The sequence below is a fragment of the Mycteria americana genome, chromosome 3 (assembly GCF_035582795.1).
Source record: "Mycteria americana isolate JAX WOST 10 ecotype Jacksonville Zoo and Gardens chromosome 3, USCA_MyAme_1.0, whole genome shotgun sequence".
Classification (NCBI taxonomy): Eukaryota; Metazoa; Chordata; class Aves; order Ciconiiformes; family Ciconiidae; genus Mycteria; species Mycteria americana.
Genome location: NC_134367.1, coordinates 131,579,070 through 131,596,713, shown reverse-complemented (window position 1 = coordinate 131,596,713; position 17,644 = coordinate 131,579,070). Strand labels below are relative to the sequence as shown.

Genomic DNA, 17,644 nt, shown 5'->3' with positions numbered 1-17,644 from the left:
GTTATTTTTTAAATTAATCTCTGATCCATGAAAGATGGAAAAGAAAGAGGAATATACTGGCCCACCTTAGGGTCAATGTCTGAGTTATTTTGTCAGACCGTAAGGAAACTGTACATTCTGTGGGAAAGCTTTATTTCTGCAGAACTCTTTAAAAATAAAATGAACCATGCCTCATGCAGAGCGACGGCCTTGTCTGAAGCAAGTGTAGGGCAAGCAGCTTGTGGACATACTCTGCTCCATCCTGACCTATGCTGTCCTTGCCGTTCTTGTCGGTGGTCCTGTGCGTCGCTTGTGTGATGTGAATAAACAGGGGAGAACAGAGTCTTAAAGGAGGATTTCATAGATCTTCCATAGAAAGAGGGCTTTTCCACAGTGCTTCCAAGCAATGAAATGCTTCAGTATTTTTCTGGTCGTGTAGCTCTGGTGTGCAAGTTCAAAAACCGTTCTGGTACTGTGGTGAAACCCAGGTCGGCTGACAGCAACAAACATTTGGAATTTACTGCCATGCAGGCTGACTGTTTATTTTAACAGGTAGCTTGGTTTTTCCAAGATTGTTGTAGGAGGGAATCCAAATCAAAGCCCTGATTCCTGAAAACATCAATGATTAGAACAATAAAGCAGGTTCCCGAACAGAATAAGCAGAACAGCAGCTCTGATTGGGTTGAGGGTCAGTGGGTAGTGGCACTTCTGAAAGTAGGTTGTCAGCAGGGGGCTGTGTCTGTGCCTTCTGGAGTTCAACCTCCATTTTAATATACATCGAAATGCTCATCTAGGTTTCTGTGTTTCACTGCTGAACTTGAAGAAAAAAAACACGTATGTTTTCATAGCTGTCATAGATAATTGTGTAGGCAGGGAGGGGAAAGCCCTTTCCTACTACTGCTCTGAAACAAGAAATAGTTTTGAAAGAAAGAGAACTATTTCGTATGTCACCTCTTCAAGCTCCCGCTTGTCAGTCTTTGCTCAACAGCCTTTGCTACATCTTTGACATATTCGAGATGTCATCTCCTTCTCTCTTGATAGTTAGTTACCCCACGTAGGTGTGCAAAAATAGTTGATTACAATGTTCAGAACTCCTCGTGGCCTTCTAAATGACCGTAAGGAGTGGGTGAACGGTGTCGTTCATGATTGCACAAGTCTCAGTCCGTTCTATTTAGAGACCCATCTTCGTGCAGGTAATTGTGCTGAGTGCGTGCAGGTTGTGGTGCTGGCTTGTGCTGGCTTTCTGAGAGTTAGCAATGTCCATGCGCCCCACTGGAAATGACTTCTTTCCTTTCTCTTTCCCTTGCAGTCTGTGGGCCCAGTGCTGTCCTCTGATATTCCCTCTGGAACCGAGTCGGAAGAGGATGAGGATGGCATGAATGACATGAACGAGGAAGTGATGTCGCTAATATGGAGTGAGGATTTGAGAGTGCAGGAAGTACGCAGACTCCTTCAGAGTGCCCGTCCTGTACGTGTCAATGTAGTGCAGATGCCAGAAGCTAGTGACCATGAATACATAGAAGAGAAAGAAAACCGGTAAAAACCGTCTCTGTTTCTAGCAGTATTCCGTTAGCATTTCACTTGGGTGAAAAATTGTTTGAATATTTTTGGTGGCTTAAAGATAAGTATGTCTAGCCAAACAGTGCACTGTATTTTAGTCTGAACTGAGCATTAAAGTAGGCAGGCCTGAGTGAAGGACACCTCAGAAGAGGGTTGGATTTCATAATCCAAATCTTTGCAGCTCAGTGGACATCAAAACTCTGCTCTATTTGAGGTGGAGGGCTCTCTGAATTGGAGCAGCGTATGGGAAAGATTGTTAGTTTGAACCGCAAACAGCATGTTGAGATCAGTTAGGGTTTGAAAGCAGATTGTAGCATTTTTTTTTTTTTCCCCACCTAAAAAGTAGGAAATATAAGCAGGACCTACTCTGTAGGGAAAACACCTCTGTAGAGAACAAAGCATCGTCCACCCCCTGCCTAAAACTGGAGAGCCCTCTGTTCAGGGCTGATCTTAGGTCTAAGCAAGGCTTGGGTCAGGGCACCTAACTAATTCTACAGAAAGCAAATTCCCTGTCCCATCCCTCTCTCTTTTGAAACCTCCTGTTGGAGCCATTGTATGCCCAGTGGCCTCACAATTGTCCCCATGTTGCTTCTTTATTCACTTATTTTGGGGGTGTTAAAAGTATCTTCTTTAAAAAACAAAATAAAGCAAATGCCAGAACATCATTAACATGCAAAACACTCTACAGAAGTAGGAAGCTAAAGGAATGCATCAAATTATTGTCTGACCTAACAAGCTGAGTAATCTAACAAGTCTAGAAAGTGTTTCCAGAGTAAATCGTAGAGAATTGTGGTCAGCATTCTTGGAAGCACATTATTAATTCTGTACACAGGTTATTACGAGATGTGATCGCTAGTCATAGCAAGATCCCATATGGCAATCGGCTTCGTTTTGTTTTCTCCTTTCGCCTTGTTTCTGATATGGCTGCTAAATTGTCCATAGCACAGATTTCTTTAACTAGCACCTAGCTTTAAGGGAAAAATAGAGACAGGTTTTGACATGATGTCAGCTGAAGTGTATCTTTGAGATCAATCTTGTAAGGACCAAAGACTTGGTTCAAAAGTTTAGCCTACTTAAAAAAAAAAAAAAAAAAAAAAAAAAAAGGAAAAGAGGAAAAGACAACATGCTATCAAAAAATGGTCTGTCCAGTGCCTGTTGTCTGTAGGTTCACTTTATTTCATGGATTTTAAAAAAATTTCCGTATTAAGCAACTGGCTTGGTCTTTCTGTCGTCTCCCCAACAGGCTGTTACAGCTGTGTCAGCGAACCATGGCACTCCCTGTTGGACGAGGAATGTTCACTTTGTTCTCGTATCATCCTGTTCCAACGGAGCAGTTGCCCATCCCTAAGCTGAATCTAACTGGTACGTGGGTCGGAGTTTCTTTTGGTTGTTTACTCCATTTCTTTCTGAACCTCTCATAAGTTTTATAGCATCTTCTCTGTCTCTCTGCAAAGAGTTCCATAGCTTAAATGTGCTTTTGGTGAAGTAGTAGCTCTTTTTGTTTTGACTCTGTCACCTACTAGCTTCTTGTTATTAGGCCGATGTTGTTATCTAACACTGAAACCTTATATCAGGTACATTCTGAGAAGCAGAGAGAAGTGAAATAAATTGCGTAAAGGCACACAGTTGATCAGCGTTGGTGTCATACAGGACACAGATACTGCAAAGTCCACATCGCTGGTTTATCCACTATGCTGTGCTTCTGTCTTCTGACATGCCTGAAGATACCCAAGGCTGTCTTCGGATCAGAAGTGTTACCTAGCATGCTGTCAGAGTTTGTTCACTTGGCACCCTACTAAGTCGAGAGCTGTTTCCGAAGCGGTTTGGATTCACCTAATTGCTTTTAATGATTTTGTCATGGGCAGGCCGTGCTCCTCCTAGGAACACCACTGTTGATCTGAACAGTGGGAACATCGATGTGCCCCCTAACATGGCTTGCTGGGCCAGCTTTCACAACGGGGTGGCTGCCGGCCTGAAGATAGCGCCTGCTTCACAGATAGACTCTGCTTGGATTGTCTATAACAAGCCCAAAATTGCTGAACTAGCAAATGAATACGCAGGCTTCCTCATGGCTCTGGGTCTCAACGGGCATCTCACGAAACTTGCCACGCTCAATATACATGACTACCTAACAAAGGTGAGGCCTTCTTTCATAGGCAACAGAGAAAAATATCTGTAGGACTTGAATTCTTTAAACGAAACAAGAAAGAAAAGTCAGCAGATTTCTTTGAAACACTGAATTGGAAGCTTCCTAGTGTGGGAGAACATCAGAGTTGCTTCATTAATGTTAGTAGTGCAGGACTTCATTTCTGTTTAAAAGATTTTCAGCAGTTTTATCACTAAATCTTTCCACGTTGTGCACAGCTCGTTGGGATAGGCGAATGCTCTGAATTACTTCTGCTCAATTTCTATCCAAATGTTCTTGTTAACCTTTGCATTACAGAGTTAGAGCTAGGGACTCAAGATTTTATGGACTCTTCATTAAAAGGCTGAAAATCATATGTGATCTTGAAATCTCACCTTAAATTGTAGGAAGTTGTGAATACATAATTACTTTCAAACTTAAACACCAGGAAACGATACATGTGGCTTGGGGGGAGGGATTGATAAAGAACTACCAAGGAGATAGGTAAGATCCTTTTAAAGCAAAAACTTCAGGTTTTGTTTTTAGAACAACCTAAGTGTTTGGGGGCTTTTTTGGAAACTAAACATCTACATTATAACTATGCCTCGTATTTCGTTGTGCGAGGATTTCTATTTGGATTGAAGTCAGCCTCTGCAGTAAGATCTTACATTTGGGAAATACCTTTACACCCATAACAGCTAGCATTCATTTTCTTCAAGAGGTGGATCAAAAAAGTTCAGGTGCGGTGTATATTTGAGAATGTAAGACTTGTATTAGATACTTGGACAAGTGTCTTTCCTTTCCTGAACACGTCTGCTTTCTCCGGTCGCTGATAATTTGTTTCCTTTCTCAGGGCCATGAGATGACAAGTATTGGACTATTGCTTGGCGTTTCTGCTGCCAAGCTGGGCACGATGGATATGGCTATTACACGCCTCCTGAGCATCCACATACCTGCCCTCCTGCCACCAACTTCAACGGAGCTGGATGTCCCCCACAATGTGCAGGTGGCTGCCGTGATAGGAATAGGCCTTGTCTATCAGGGCACCGCTCACAGGCACACAGCTGAGGTTCTGCTGGCTGAAATAGGTAGGTGCTAACGCTGAAAAAATGGGACGAGGACTGGGAGGATCGCAACGTGTGAATGATTAGCACAGCGCATCAGGGAGCTGAGAATTTTAACGTTTTTAACTATACATCTGTCCCCACAATATTCACCTCATTTTCCAAACCCCACCTTCTGTTTTCAGAGGAACGGAAGTTACTGTGAACTGTGTATTTGTATAATATAGAACAATCGTTGAATTTAGTAGAAGAAATGTAGCAGCATCAGTCCTGGATTTTTCCATCTGGAAATTTTGTCTGATGAGAGCTGGTCTGGGGTTTCTGGGGTTGCCAGCTACTTGGTAAAAGGACTGCAGTAACTACACATTTCTCCTGACCTGGATGCCATATCTGCAGAGATCTTGACCCTCTACAGCTTTTGAGCATATCCCAGACATCTGTTGTTTCTCATGTCTGTCCATGGTAGCTGCCACTGTAGAAACCAGAGACGGAGGCACTGGGTGGGGAAAAAATGCTTGCCTCTTGCAAGGACAGTCTTTTTGGCTCACTAGGTCGGTGGAAGTGCAGCCATCGTGTCCTAAATTCTCCTGTTCTGAATTTTAAGGCTTTCTAAACAGTGGTCTGTAAGACTGACTAAGATTCTGAACAGTAAATTTTTGATCTGAATTGTGTCCTCATTCTGTGCGTAGTTCTTCTGATTTTATTTGTAACAGTTAAGTTCTTATTCATGTTCATATGTAACTTCAGTTAAGAGACTGTATGGATTACTAAATAGAGAATGGGATAAATCTTAAGCATGAAAATTGTGTCTGTTATGTTTCTGGTAATTTGATACATGCAATCTTTTCTAGCAACAGCTTTTGAACTCTGCTGACAGCATTTGGATAGGTTCAGAGGCCTTAAAGTGTACGCAATTGTAACATGGCATTTTCAGTGTCTTTCTGAGCTCCAACCGTATCATTGAGCAATATAGACTGCTTCTGGAGGCGTTTGCCATTCGGCGGTGGATGGGTTAAGTGACAATTATTTGTAATTCCACTGAGAACTTTCTTGAGAAGGGACAGATTTTTTTTTTTTCCCCTCATTTCATTAGAAATGTAGTGCTTAATTCAACAATGTTTACTTAGCTGGAATTTTAAAGGATTAACTTCCCTGTTTTGTTTTTCTCCAGGACGTCCCCCTGGACCAGAAATGGAGTACTGCACAGACAGAGAGTCCTATTCGCTTGCATCTGGGCTAGCCTTAGGCATGGTTTGCCTAGGGGTAAGTGCCTCTCCATTTCAACTGCAGTTAGTAGAAGAATCATTATATATTGGGGTGGGATAATAAAAGCTGTTTCATCCTTGACTCCCAACTGCCTTTGGCCAAAAGCATTTTTTTTCTCATATAGGAGGGCACTTCCATATTATTTCTTCTCCTCTTCATTCCTTAGCACGGCAGTAATTTGATAGGCATGTCAGACCTCAATGTTCCTGAGCAGCTTTACCAGTACATGGTTGGCGGTCACAGGCGGTTCCAAGCGGGAATGCACAGAGAGAAGCACAAGTCTCCCAGTTATCAAATCAAGGTACGTGTCGATGATTTTTTGCTCATTTAAGCTGAAAATAGCAATAGTTAGAAGTCTGAGGTGCGTGTCTCGATGCACCGAGTGACTTTGCGTGCCTGTACACATCACTTCAGGCTGTTGCCTTCCTAGTCAGCTGGGCTGAAAGTATGCATCGTGTTTTCACAGGAGGGAGACACCATAAATGTGGATGTTACTTGTCCGGGTGCCACACTTGCACTTGCTATGATTTACCTGAAGACTAATAACAGGTATTAACCTTGGAATTGCTCAGATATTTTGCAGTAACTTGTGATAGCAGTTTAAACTGCCGTAATGTTGGCTCTGCTTTGTGTGGCTTACTCCGTTTTGTGTGTTGCTGAAATAAGATCTGGAAACCCTGTTCCTTTACTGTGCTCCGCAGATCCATCGCTGACTGGCTTCAAGCACCAGATACCATGTATTTGCTGGACTTTGTAAAACCAGAGTTCCTTTTATTGAGGGTAAGATTTTATTTTCATTTCTCCGTCTATTTAACGATACTAAAAATGCATCTTATTTTAATTTTTTTTACTTTAATTTTTAATCCAGCCCACATGCCTATCATGCAGAATCCTTTATCTAGCTGGTAACCCTCTTGCTTGCCAGCCAAACTCATACCTTCAAAAATTTCTGCTTGTAGTAAGGCAGGTTGCTTGTCGTGCAGCACTAGAGACAGGATTTAGTGAGAAATATTTGAATGATACATTTTATGTGGAATGTTAAATGTTTAGGTAAATTTTTATAGCTTTTCCCAAATTAATTTTACAGATAAAAAATAAGTTACGCCTCAGCATCTGTTATAAGTACATAGTGAATTTTCATCTCAGTTTACCAGCTAAAGATACAGACCTTGCAAGGATTTATTCTGTGGTTCTTTTTTCTGCAAGCAGAATTTGCATCTCTTAAAACAGAAGCTGTTTTGTCATTTCTGATATGAGGGCTGAGAAACGGTGAAGAAGCTGCTAGTGGGTAGCTGGATTGTCTGCGATTCTGGGTGCATTTAGTACATTAAAAAAATACCATTGATGTTTGTGTTGGGTTTTTTTCTTCCTTATGTTTTGGCTTTCTCACTTTTTTAGACCTTGGCTCGATGCCTGATTTTGTGGGATGACATCTTGCCCAATTCCAAGTGGGTTAATAGCAACGTGCCTCAAGTAAGTATTTACACTTAATGTGCTTACTTCCCAATTTTACATCGCACTGGATTGTTCTACATGTGAACTTTTCCTTAGTCACGTGAGCTGCACAAAAGTGTACGTGAATCGTGTTCACGTGATAGACAATGCGTACATTGGATTCCTGGACCCTTATGGGAACACTGGGGACTCCCATCCCATCGTGCTAGAGAGGAGAGGATTGAGGAGAGATGCAGCTGTTCGAGACGTAAAATAGTGCCAGAGAGAGAAAGGGATTAAACTTTCCTCCACATTGTCTAGACAAGAAGCCAGGTGCAAAATTGCTGCAAGGAGGTTTCGGTTGACCATTACGAATAACTTGGATAAATATCTATCGGAAATACAGGATGCTGAGGGACTACATAGCCTCTTGAGGTCTTATCCTGTTTGGTTTTCTCTCATATTTGAGTACATACAGTAACATCATGCTTCTGACACAGTCTTGCCATTGTTTTTGAAATCTTGAAGGGACCAGATCCAGGAGCATTGAAAGGTGTCCCTTCTGGATCAGAAGTACAATGGAGCGATAGCATGTGGAAGAAAAAACAGCTCTTATATGCCTGTGAAACAGACCTGTTTTGTATCACTTACGAACCTGCAATGCCCAGAGTTAATTCATCTGTTTCCCCTGGATTAATTTTTCTCCCTCTTATGTTTTTTGTAGATCATAAGAGAGAACAGTATATCTCTTCACGCAACAGAGCTGCCTTCATCTGAAGACCTGAGTTTAGAAACACTGGCGTAAGTAACGTGAAAAATTCTTCTTCTGAAAAATGCAGCAGAAGTCTTTACAGAGATATCAGCATGCGAAAAAATCTCTCCCTTGATATTTAGGGAATTTTATTCTCCATTTTCTGTAAAGGATAAGTCTTTCTCTTCAATTTCCCCTTTTTTTAATAATAAGGGAGTTTGTGATGCGTATTCGGATGAGGAAAAGAGAAATATTTAGTCATTTCCTGTTTGTGTTGCTTATTAGGCAAGCTCATGTCTACATCATTGCTGGAGCATGTTTGTCACTGGGATTTCGATTTGCTGGTTCAGAAAATCTGGCAGCGTTTAAGTGCTTGGTAAGAGGTTTTTATTTTTTCCCCTTCAATTTCCATAGAGCTGTAACTTATCTTTTGTATCTGTATTTAGTATGCATTTCTTCTCTTTCCAGTACAAATATGCAACAGATTTCCTGAAGTGTTTGTCAGCACCAACAGCTTCAATAGTAAGTTCTTTCTAGTTTTCTCTCAATGAAAAGGAGGCTTTGTTGTGTAACGTACTTTGATTACCCTCACCAAAACCTTAATGGAAACAAAACCATCCCTTTTACTGTCCTGTATTACAGACTATTTATAGAAAGTGGCAGGGCTGTGAATCATTTTTGTTAAGGACTTTGCTGATTCTCCGCTCTCCCACTTTCTGTGGAATGTGGTTTTCGAACTCTGGGGTAGAAAGCAGCGTATTAGACCGACCAGAAGCGTGCATTTGACCACAGAAGTGTAATAATGCCTTCCTTATTCTACTTGAAGACAGGTCACTATAATCTCGAAACATGCTTGAGCGTCTTGCTGCTGTCTCTCGCGATGGTGATGGCTGGCTCTGGAAACCTGAAAGTCCTTCAGCTTTGCCGTTTCATGCACAAGAAGACAGGTGGAGAGATGAACTACGGGTTCCATCTGGCTCACCACATGGCTTTGGGGCTTCTCTTTCTGGGAGGAGGAAGGTAACTTGCCATTTCCAAAGGCAGGATTTTTCTTTTCACCTCTCCTGCAAAAGCTGGAGCAGTGTGCAATCTAATTGATTTTTTTTTTTTTATTTTTTTTAATAGCATACAGATGCATAAAGACGTTTCCTATTGCAAACGAAAGTCCTGTTGTTTTCTAGATACTGCGTTACTTGAATGCCATAGGAATGTGTCTGGCTTGTGTTTATTTCCTACTGCTACATGTTTATTTTGACTGCTATAGGAACACATTTGTAAATTCTTTGCTTGTATGCACTTTGCCACTGTCCTTCTCTTCCCTGGGACACCAAAATATTTTGAACACCTTTGCTAGTGGCCAGCCTTTGTTAGCACTGAAACTAATAGATAATGTTTTTCTACAGATACTCACTGAGCACTTCAAATTCTTCAATTGCCGCTCTCCTTTGTGCTCTGTACCCTCACTTCCCTGTTCACAGCACGGACAATCGGTAAGGGTTTGCTAGGGCTCATATTTCCTTAAGCTAAATCATTTTCTTACAAAAGAGGTTATCTACAGGCAAATGATCTAGAACTTTTACCTGGGCACTCTGTAAATAATTTTTTTTAGGTTTTTTTTTTTTTTTAAGTGAAAAATAGAAGAAATAAAGATATAAGATGATGGTAGTGATCTTTGATCAGTGAGGAAATGCAAGCAGGTTTCCTGAGGCTCTACGCTGTGCTCCTGTGACTTGGCTGTTCCAGTTTGCTCAGCAGGAAAGACTTTTATGCAAGATCTGTCCATTTATGGCTCTTAATGAGTTTTAGCTATGATTCATGAAGTCCTGTTAGCTATTGCATACATGTCAAAGCAATATAAAACCTACCAAATTACTCCAAATCTCTCTTTAGTTTAATCAACAGCTGTATTTGGTTATTGAGCTGTGTGTACTTTGGTATTTGGGGATTACTCCCTGGCTGTACTACGCAGTGCTGAATTCCTGATTCCCACGCGCAGGTACCACCTTCAGGCTTTGCGCCACTTGTACGTGCTGGCGGCAGAACCGAGGCTCTTAACACCCGTTGATGTGGATTCAAACACTCCTTGTTACGCACTGATAGAGGTCACGTATAAGGTAATGTGTCTGGGAGGCAGTAAGGAGCAAAGGCCTTTGAAAAGGTGTGGGAGACAACTGAAGACTCTGATATACCAAAGGCACGCTATTTTCATTGTTGTGGCCAGCAGCCTTGGGTTTGTTTTCAAGTTGTGGTGGAGAAGAGCCAAATTCTACGCAAATAATTGAAGGGTTGTGCTCAGCCCACTCACACCTTGTATGTGCTTTGATGTCGCCTTGAGAGCAGAATACAGGACGAGTAAAAGGCACCACAAAGTCTTCAAACAGTCAAGTGTGTCATGACTGACCTAGGGTCATAGTTGTCCCCTTCCTAAAGAGGAAGGACTTTCAAAGGCACAGAGGTGGCTGGAACCACCTGTGGTTTTAAAAGCCTTCTCCTAACTCTGCTGAAACGGGCAACTTAGTGTTTCTCCCGGGTGCTTGCATTATGTGTCTTTTGGGGAAGAGTCCTTTCTGCAGGATTTATTTTGCACAGGCTTACGTGAGACAAGTGATGCTCGTGAAAGGACTAGAGAAAGGGTTCTTGGGATTTCAGGGGAGAAGAGGTGCAGCATGGGTCCCTTGTGGTTCTGGCAAAGAGTTCTGCATGTTCGTAATATAGTTTACTTCTCAAACCTTCAGATTTCAGTTGAAGTGTGCCTGACTTGCATAATGTTATGTGTTGATCCATCCATGAGAAATATACCTTTAATTTAGGCTTATGTTTCCTGACATTAAAGGCAATGCTAAGTCATGTATTTACTCAGAACTCAGGAACAGAAACTGACTGACTTCTGCCAATGGAGTTGTTATAAATGAGATGCACGTTTTCTTTCTTTTCACACAAAAATGCGCTTACTAATATGTGAATACTGGTGGCATTTTGAAGGGCACACAGTGGTATGCAGAAGCCACCGAGGAACTGATGGCACCCACGCTTCTTCCAGAGCTTCACTTACTGAAGCAGGTAAAGGAAGTCTTTGTTTTAATGAGGAATTTAATCACCCAGTTTGTGTCACAAACAGTGCAAGAACTGAGACTTGGTGACGTTTCTTTGATTCCCTGTCCAACCTTAGCCAGACTCTGGACAACGCTGTCCCGTAGCGATGGCTCTGAAGACAATTCTGTCACTAAGGAGCATGTGTTACGTTATGCCACGCGCTTCTCTTCGGTCTTGATCATAATGCTTTCAAGATCTGGTTTTTTCTTCCCTGTGCCAGAAAGCTTCACTGTAGGAGAGACAAAGCTAGGTGCTTTTCCGAGTTTTCAGGGTGGGTAGTGCTATAAAAGGGCATGTGCCCTTGTAAGGGCCCAGCGAGAACTGTAGTCTTATGTAGAAAACTCTTAATTTTATGATTCTGGTTATATCTAGTAACAAAAATGCTTACATTGACAGATCAGAGTGAAGGGACCACGGTACTGGGAATTACTAATAGATCTAAGCAAGGGAACGAATCATCTAAAGTAAGTATTCTTTATAATGCCTAACTGAATAATGACCTTGTAGTAAATTTAAAAAAAAAAATTTTTTTTTAAACCTCCTGTATTTGTAACATGTACGATTTGGAAAGAAGTCTGGTTTTGATCGGTTCACTGTTGTGCATTTGACAGCACTTTAGGGTGAAGAAAGAAACTGCGTAGTTGGTTTCACCTATTGATGTGAATAATTCATGCAAAAACAGAGCAGGGGAAAACCTGATAGTAAAAACCGCAGATATTGGCAGCAGGATCGAGCAGTACCAGAAACCATCTTAAACTCACGGTTTTAGTTTAGTTTTGAGTTGATGTGATGTCATGTTTCCCAGACTGTTGATACAGTAGTTAGCTAACTGTTACTGCTTTGTGAAATACTATTTTTCTCATGTTACGTGAAGTATACAAAGTACTGCTTACTGCATTTTAACTCTCCGTCGGGCAACTGTGAAAAACAGAAATCTTACCGGAATACAGTATCTGTGGGTAAAATCATTCTCAGCTTTGCGCTTAACAGCCTACAGTGTAACTTGCTGCTGTGAGTAGTGTAGAAGGAGCCAGCTGCGTCTTTCATCGGTAACATGGTTTTTCTAGTTACTTTACATGCCGGTATTGAGATTAAATTAGGCACTCCAATCCAGCATCTCTTGGTCCATGCCTTTAAAGATAACAGTCAGGACCGAGGCAGAGTGCAGAGTCCTCCATATCAGGAGGCACGTGCCAATTCCTCTGCTGCACCAGCGCTGGCAGGAGCCAGCTTTGTCCTTCTGGGCTGAGCCTTTACCACACTTGAGCACTTGTTTGTCCAAAAGAGCCTTCCTGTGCTGCAGCAGCAGAAACCAGCGTGGGTGACTGAGGAACTTGCTGCCTTTGGGACTTACCTGTTCTCTGGGTCTCCAGATGCTTTGAATCTGTCAGCTCTCGTGTCACGACATCTTGTCCCCAGCCCTTGAAAATGGTAGGGACCTGGCTGGCATTGTTCTGGAGATAAATGCACGTGTGAGAAATAATTGTCCCTGTCTTACTACATGTGAGTTGCTGCTGTGTTGTTATGCTAAGCAGTTAGTTTCAATACAGATAATTTAGTTATTTTAAGGATGCCCAGTGCCTGCAGTTAATGGCGCAACTGATACTCTAAATCGGGTAAACATGCAGCTGCGTTGCAATAGTGTAACTTTGAACTGTGGCACACTTCTATTTGTAGGTTTGGTCAGGAATAGCGGGGTTTTGTTGGTTTGGCTTATTTTTTTACACGGAGAAAGGACCATCACAGCACGCCTTTAAAGCTGTGGATACCAACTTGCGTGGTTTTCCTTGGTGCTGGGAGCTCATCCTTGAAGAGTCTTAACAAGAACCTGCAGGGGCTTCAGGAAGTTACATTCCTTATATCTGTAGGGCTCATCCCTTTTGCATCACCGTTGCCTGCCATCACATCACCGTTTGATAGCAGCCTGCCCTCAAGATACCAAGACTTCTATGTATACGCAAGTAGGGCAGGGTTTAAATAATCAGGACAAAGCCTAAACGGGGATATTGCCGCATATGAGCTGTTGGAGTTCACATTTCCTTTCCAGGTCTGCCTCATTGTGTATATATATCAATTTAAAATAAGCACCGGCGTTGTTCTTTCAGATCAATTCTTTCAAAGGGCGGCGTCTTGTACGTGAAGCTGAGAGCTGGGCAGCTCTCCTACAAGGAGGACCCGATGGGCTGGCGCAGTCTCTTAGCACAGACTGTTACTCACCGAAACTCTGAAGCTCGGGCATTCAAGGTATCCCTCCCAAACTGGTTTCCTGCCAGGAATGCTGCCTCTAGAAAGGCTGAGGGAAGCACAGCAGGTCGTGCTGTGTTATTTATTTCCAGCACCTAGCCCTGCCACATGGTTATGAGTACTGAAGTTACTTGCTTTGCTTGAGGGAAAGGAAGTCTGGTGGCTTTCACAGGGCACGCGATGAGCTTAAGCTAAGAGCAGCTATGTGAATGCACGTTTGTCGTGGGCAGACAGAAGCGTTGGACGCGTTTTGCCCGTGATGTGCTTTATGTAGGTTACAATCTTCTCACTTGCGTGCTGGGGAAGGAAGGGTTGGGTATAAATTGCTGCTACATTTGTGCAGTAAAACCAAAAAGTTCATTTTAAGAGTGTGTTTTAATCTGTTTTTTAGCCAGAAGCAATTTCAGCTTTCACTTCTGATCCTGCTCTGTTTTCATTCGCTGATTATTTTTGCAAGCCAACTGTGAACATGGGCCAGGTATGATGTGGACTAGCGTGGTTTCTTGCTTGCGTGAATAAAAGGTGGGAAAATCCTACGTTAAACTGAGGAACAGAATTCGGTCCTTCAAGGAGTGGGGGCAGGGAATATTCTAAGGGATGTTTTGTAATACAAAGGTGTAAAACAGTGTTGACCCTAGAGTTTGTGTTGGTTTTGTTTGGTTGGTTTTTTCCCCATTGGTTACATCACGGTTGCTGCCAGTTGTCTACACCACTTGTATTCGTTGCAGAATGTGTTTAACAAATACCGAGAGCCCTGTTCCGTGTCCTCAAGCGTTTAGGTGAAGTCACTGCAGAAGGGTTAGGGTGTTTTGCAGGGTGTATTTCTCTGCACTAAATGACTTAAGAGAGGGAGTAAAATATAGCTGCATTAAGCCTAGTTTTAATAAGCCCAAGAATGAAAGCACGTTGTGTAGCATTGTTAGCTATCGCTAATTTATGTAATGTCAGTGCATGGGTTAACTTTAATGGAAGGAAATGTGAGCAATGCAAGAACCCGAAATAAATTGTATCTAGCCTGTGTGCTTTGTTAAACATGTGTCTTTTATCAGAAACAGGAAATCCTGGATCTTTTCTCCTCGATTCTTTATGAGTGTGTTACCCAAGAAAATCCAGAGATGCTGCCCACGTACATAGCAATAGATCAGGTAGAGTAAGCACTTTTCTTTTTTAAAGCTACGCTTTGGCATGAGAGTATTTTTCATTGTGTGTGATTTTTGTAGAAGACAGAAAGGAAGAAGGCGAGACATATTAGCGAGCTTACAGGGACATAGCAGAGATTTTAAAAGCAAATTGGAAAATAATCTAACTTAATGAAACTGAAATGACACCAGAAACGTTAGCCCGCAGTTTTTCTCAGTAGGTGCTCAGGAGGGCAGCTCTTGGCGAGGGGGGTTTAGGATTCATTTACTTAATGTTTGTGACAGCAACATTTCTTTCCTCCTCCAGTTCACATTCTCACAGTCACTTTGTATTTCCCCTCTGCTAGGCTGTGAGGAGATTAGAAAGAAGAGAAATGTCCGAAACATTTGAGCTGTGGCAGATAAAGCTGGTGTTAGAATTTTTCAGTTCCAGAAGTCACCAGGAGCGGATGAGCAGGAATCCAAACCGAGGACTCTTCATGAACTCTGAATTTCTGCCTGTGATGAAGTGCAGTATTGATAACACTTTGGATCAGTGGCTTCAAGGTATAGAGAAGATAACTTTAATCCTACAGCCATGATTGCAATTCAGCGTTCTTGTCTTCTTACTGATCTGGGTTGACTTTTGCCTCAAAATTACTGAAAAATGATAACTGAAGGGAAGGCACTTGCATGTTAGCATAAAACAACTGGGTTTCAGTTTAGTGCGTTTGGTGTGAAACATTTGCTGAAGAATTACGTTTGACTATATTGGTGGGAAGTTTAGTTAACTTAGTGGAAGGCTATGTTTCCCAGAGAAAATGCTTTCCTAATACTGCACTGGAAGAATTTTCTAGGAGCAAAAGCAAGGGGTGACCGCAGCAGAGAACAGGGAGAAGGGTGGCCGCAGCAGAATGAAGGCCTGCAAACAAACCCCTAGCCCATCTCTGTGGGGAGATGGAGACTCTTTTCAGCGGGCTTTTTCCGTGGAAGTACTGTTGTCTTGCCTTTCTATTTCCTCCTACAAATGCTCCCTAAATTTCATCAGAGGGTGTTGTATATTGCAGCTGGAGGGGATGTCTCTCTGCATTCCTACCTAAGCGGGCAGCCCACGGAGGAGCCTCAACTGAGCATGCTGGCTTGCTTCCTTATTTACCACTCTGTCCCGACACCAGGTCAGCTGGCAGCTGGGGGCTTGGAAGGTAAGACTGGAGCGCTGGACACCACTCTGGGCTTGCGTGAATGCGCGCTCCTGGGTTTGGCTTTGCATACTGAAAGGAGTATATCCTGTCAATTATGTGACAGCGTGCGTTTCCTCTGCAAGCTGGTCAATCTTTAATTGTCTCAAGTCTGGACAGAAAAGGTAGAAACTTTATGCAGGCCTAAAGAAGCCAGAATTAGCCTATATAAAAAAGAGTTAGCTTTTCCCCGACCTGCAGGTAACGATGTTCTCGCAGGCAGCAGGACCAGATAAGATGGGCTGTGACAAGGAAGAGTGGTGTTCTTGTTGGGCTAACCATATCCCGAATGTCCCTAAATCTCTTTCCTTTAAGTACCTAGTCAGAGCGATCACCCGCTCTTCTAGGTTTCCAGCAGTAATCTGATTTGGGATCCAGGGAAATTCTGGGCCCTTTCACTAGGCAGCTTTTCTCCTGACCCCCGTCAGCCCAACCTGGCAATATACCAGTCCTCCTCTATTTGCCTAAGGTTTCTCAGGTTGCAAAAGAAATGCAGCTGGACTCTGATTTTTGGGGAGCTCTGTGGCTTGCTTAGGGGCGTGACATGAATGTTACCACCTCAGTGGCGAGAGGAATCTGTTGCTGAAGGCTTTGCAGAGGACACAGCCCCCAGCCTGGGGGTCCTGTGCAGGCGATGGCACCCTCAGCGTACAGGCTAATGTGTCTCGGCTTGGCTGTTTTCCGATCAGGTGCCTGGGTATCCATTCAGGTCACAAGGCCTTTATGATGGAAATCCTGGTTTTCCGTGTCCTCTCTACCCGTTACTCGCCTCTATTCTGGGATTGTCCTGCCATGTTAATTGAATTTGGGATTTCTTAAAATTCTGTTATAAAAAAACCTTACTTTTTAACCGGTGTTGCAGAAAAACGAGCAGCAGTGAGCACGTCTCCAGAGGTACACCCTGGACTCTACTCCTTCCTCTATTGACGGATCTTTTATGGGGCAAGCGTTACACCAATATGTGCTCACTTTCTTTCTTTCTTTCTTCAATCTCTTTAGGAAGCACGAACTTCTCTGAGCTGCTTTTGAAGTTCAAGCACTTGAATATGCCAGTTCGTGCGTTGCTGAGGCTCGCTCCTCTGTTGCTTAGAAATCCACAGTCCATGGTGCTGTAGGTCCGCGGCATCGGTTTTGCGTGGGGTTACGGAATGACGGAGCCAACTGTGTGGTGTTTCACGCTTTTCAAAAACATACAGGTAAAATGTGCTTGATTTTGTAACTTCTCAAACAACATAAACTTCAAACATGTCCCCAGATGTGGTGACTGTGACCGGGAGTTATTTATAAATTGTTACAATGAATAAAAAAAAAAATTGTAAAAGTGAACTAATAATAAATTTACTTTTGTAACTAAGGATTGTTTACAAATATGTCTTTTGTGGTGAATTCTGAAAAGACCTTGGCTGGGAACCGTACAATTTCCTTGTTTTTATAACTTCTTTGCTTGTGGTGTATCCTAATCCGCTTCCACGAGGTACTGTAGATTTTAGGAGAGAGGCAGCCCAGAAGACACCAAACCTGCTTTTCCTCTTGGGCCTCGGGCTGGAAGGGAAAGCAAGCCACCTGCCATGCCGCTCGCATCGTGCCAAGTATGCTTTTCAAGAACTGGCATCATCTTTCAGTCTCATTCATGCAATTTTTTTTTTGTCTCATAAAGGCTACTGCATATCTCTTCCATAAGCATACGCACTCTGTAAGTATAAATTGCCCTGCTCCGACTCATCCGCGACATACTCGCTGCTGCACTGTTTACATCTTTTTTTTTTTTTTCT

The 17,644-nt window shown here is 42.6% G+C and overlaps 1 protein-coding gene across 4 annotated transcripts in view; it reads left to right on the top strand.

The window, feature by feature from the left end:
• ANAPC1 (anaphase promoting complex subunit 1) overlaps nt 1-17,232 on the top strand; it is a 34,586-nt gene extending 17,354 nt beyond the window's left edge. For 3 of the 4 annotated variants that reach the window (XM_075497075.1, XM_075497074.1, XM_075497072.1), the window contains exons 25-47: nt 1,289-1,515; nt 2,783-2,901; nt 3,405-3,676; nt 4,518-4,752; nt 5,900-5,991; nt 6,161-6,295; nt 6,461-6,543; nt 6,696-6,774; nt 7,393-7,467; nt 8,153-8,229; nt 8,465-8,555; nt 8,648-8,701; nt 9,006-9,199; nt 9,583-9,669; nt 10,176-10,293; nt 11,162-11,239; nt 11,669-11,736; nt 13,378-13,516; nt 13,908-13,994; nt 14,566-14,661; nt 15,003-15,201; nt 15,702-15,836; nt 16,872-17,232. In XM_075497075.1, the coding sequence (XP_075353190.1) occupies nt 1,289-1,515; nt 2,783-2,901; nt 3,405-3,676; nt 4,518-4,752; nt 5,900-5,991; nt 6,161-6,295; nt 6,461-6,543; nt 6,696-6,774; nt 7,393-7,467; nt 8,153-8,229; nt 8,465-8,555; nt 8,648-8,701; nt 9,006-9,199; nt 9,583-9,669; nt 10,176-10,293; nt 11,162-11,239; nt 11,669-11,736; nt 13,378-13,516; nt 13,908-13,994; nt 14,566-14,661; nt 15,003-15,201; nt 15,702-15,836; nt 16,872-16,987 (2,856 nt within the window). In that variant the 3' untranslated portion in view covers nt 16,988-17,232. The other variant, XM_075497076.1, reaches the window with a different exon arrangement.
• Nucleotides 17,233-17,644: the final 412 nt, after the last annotated feature.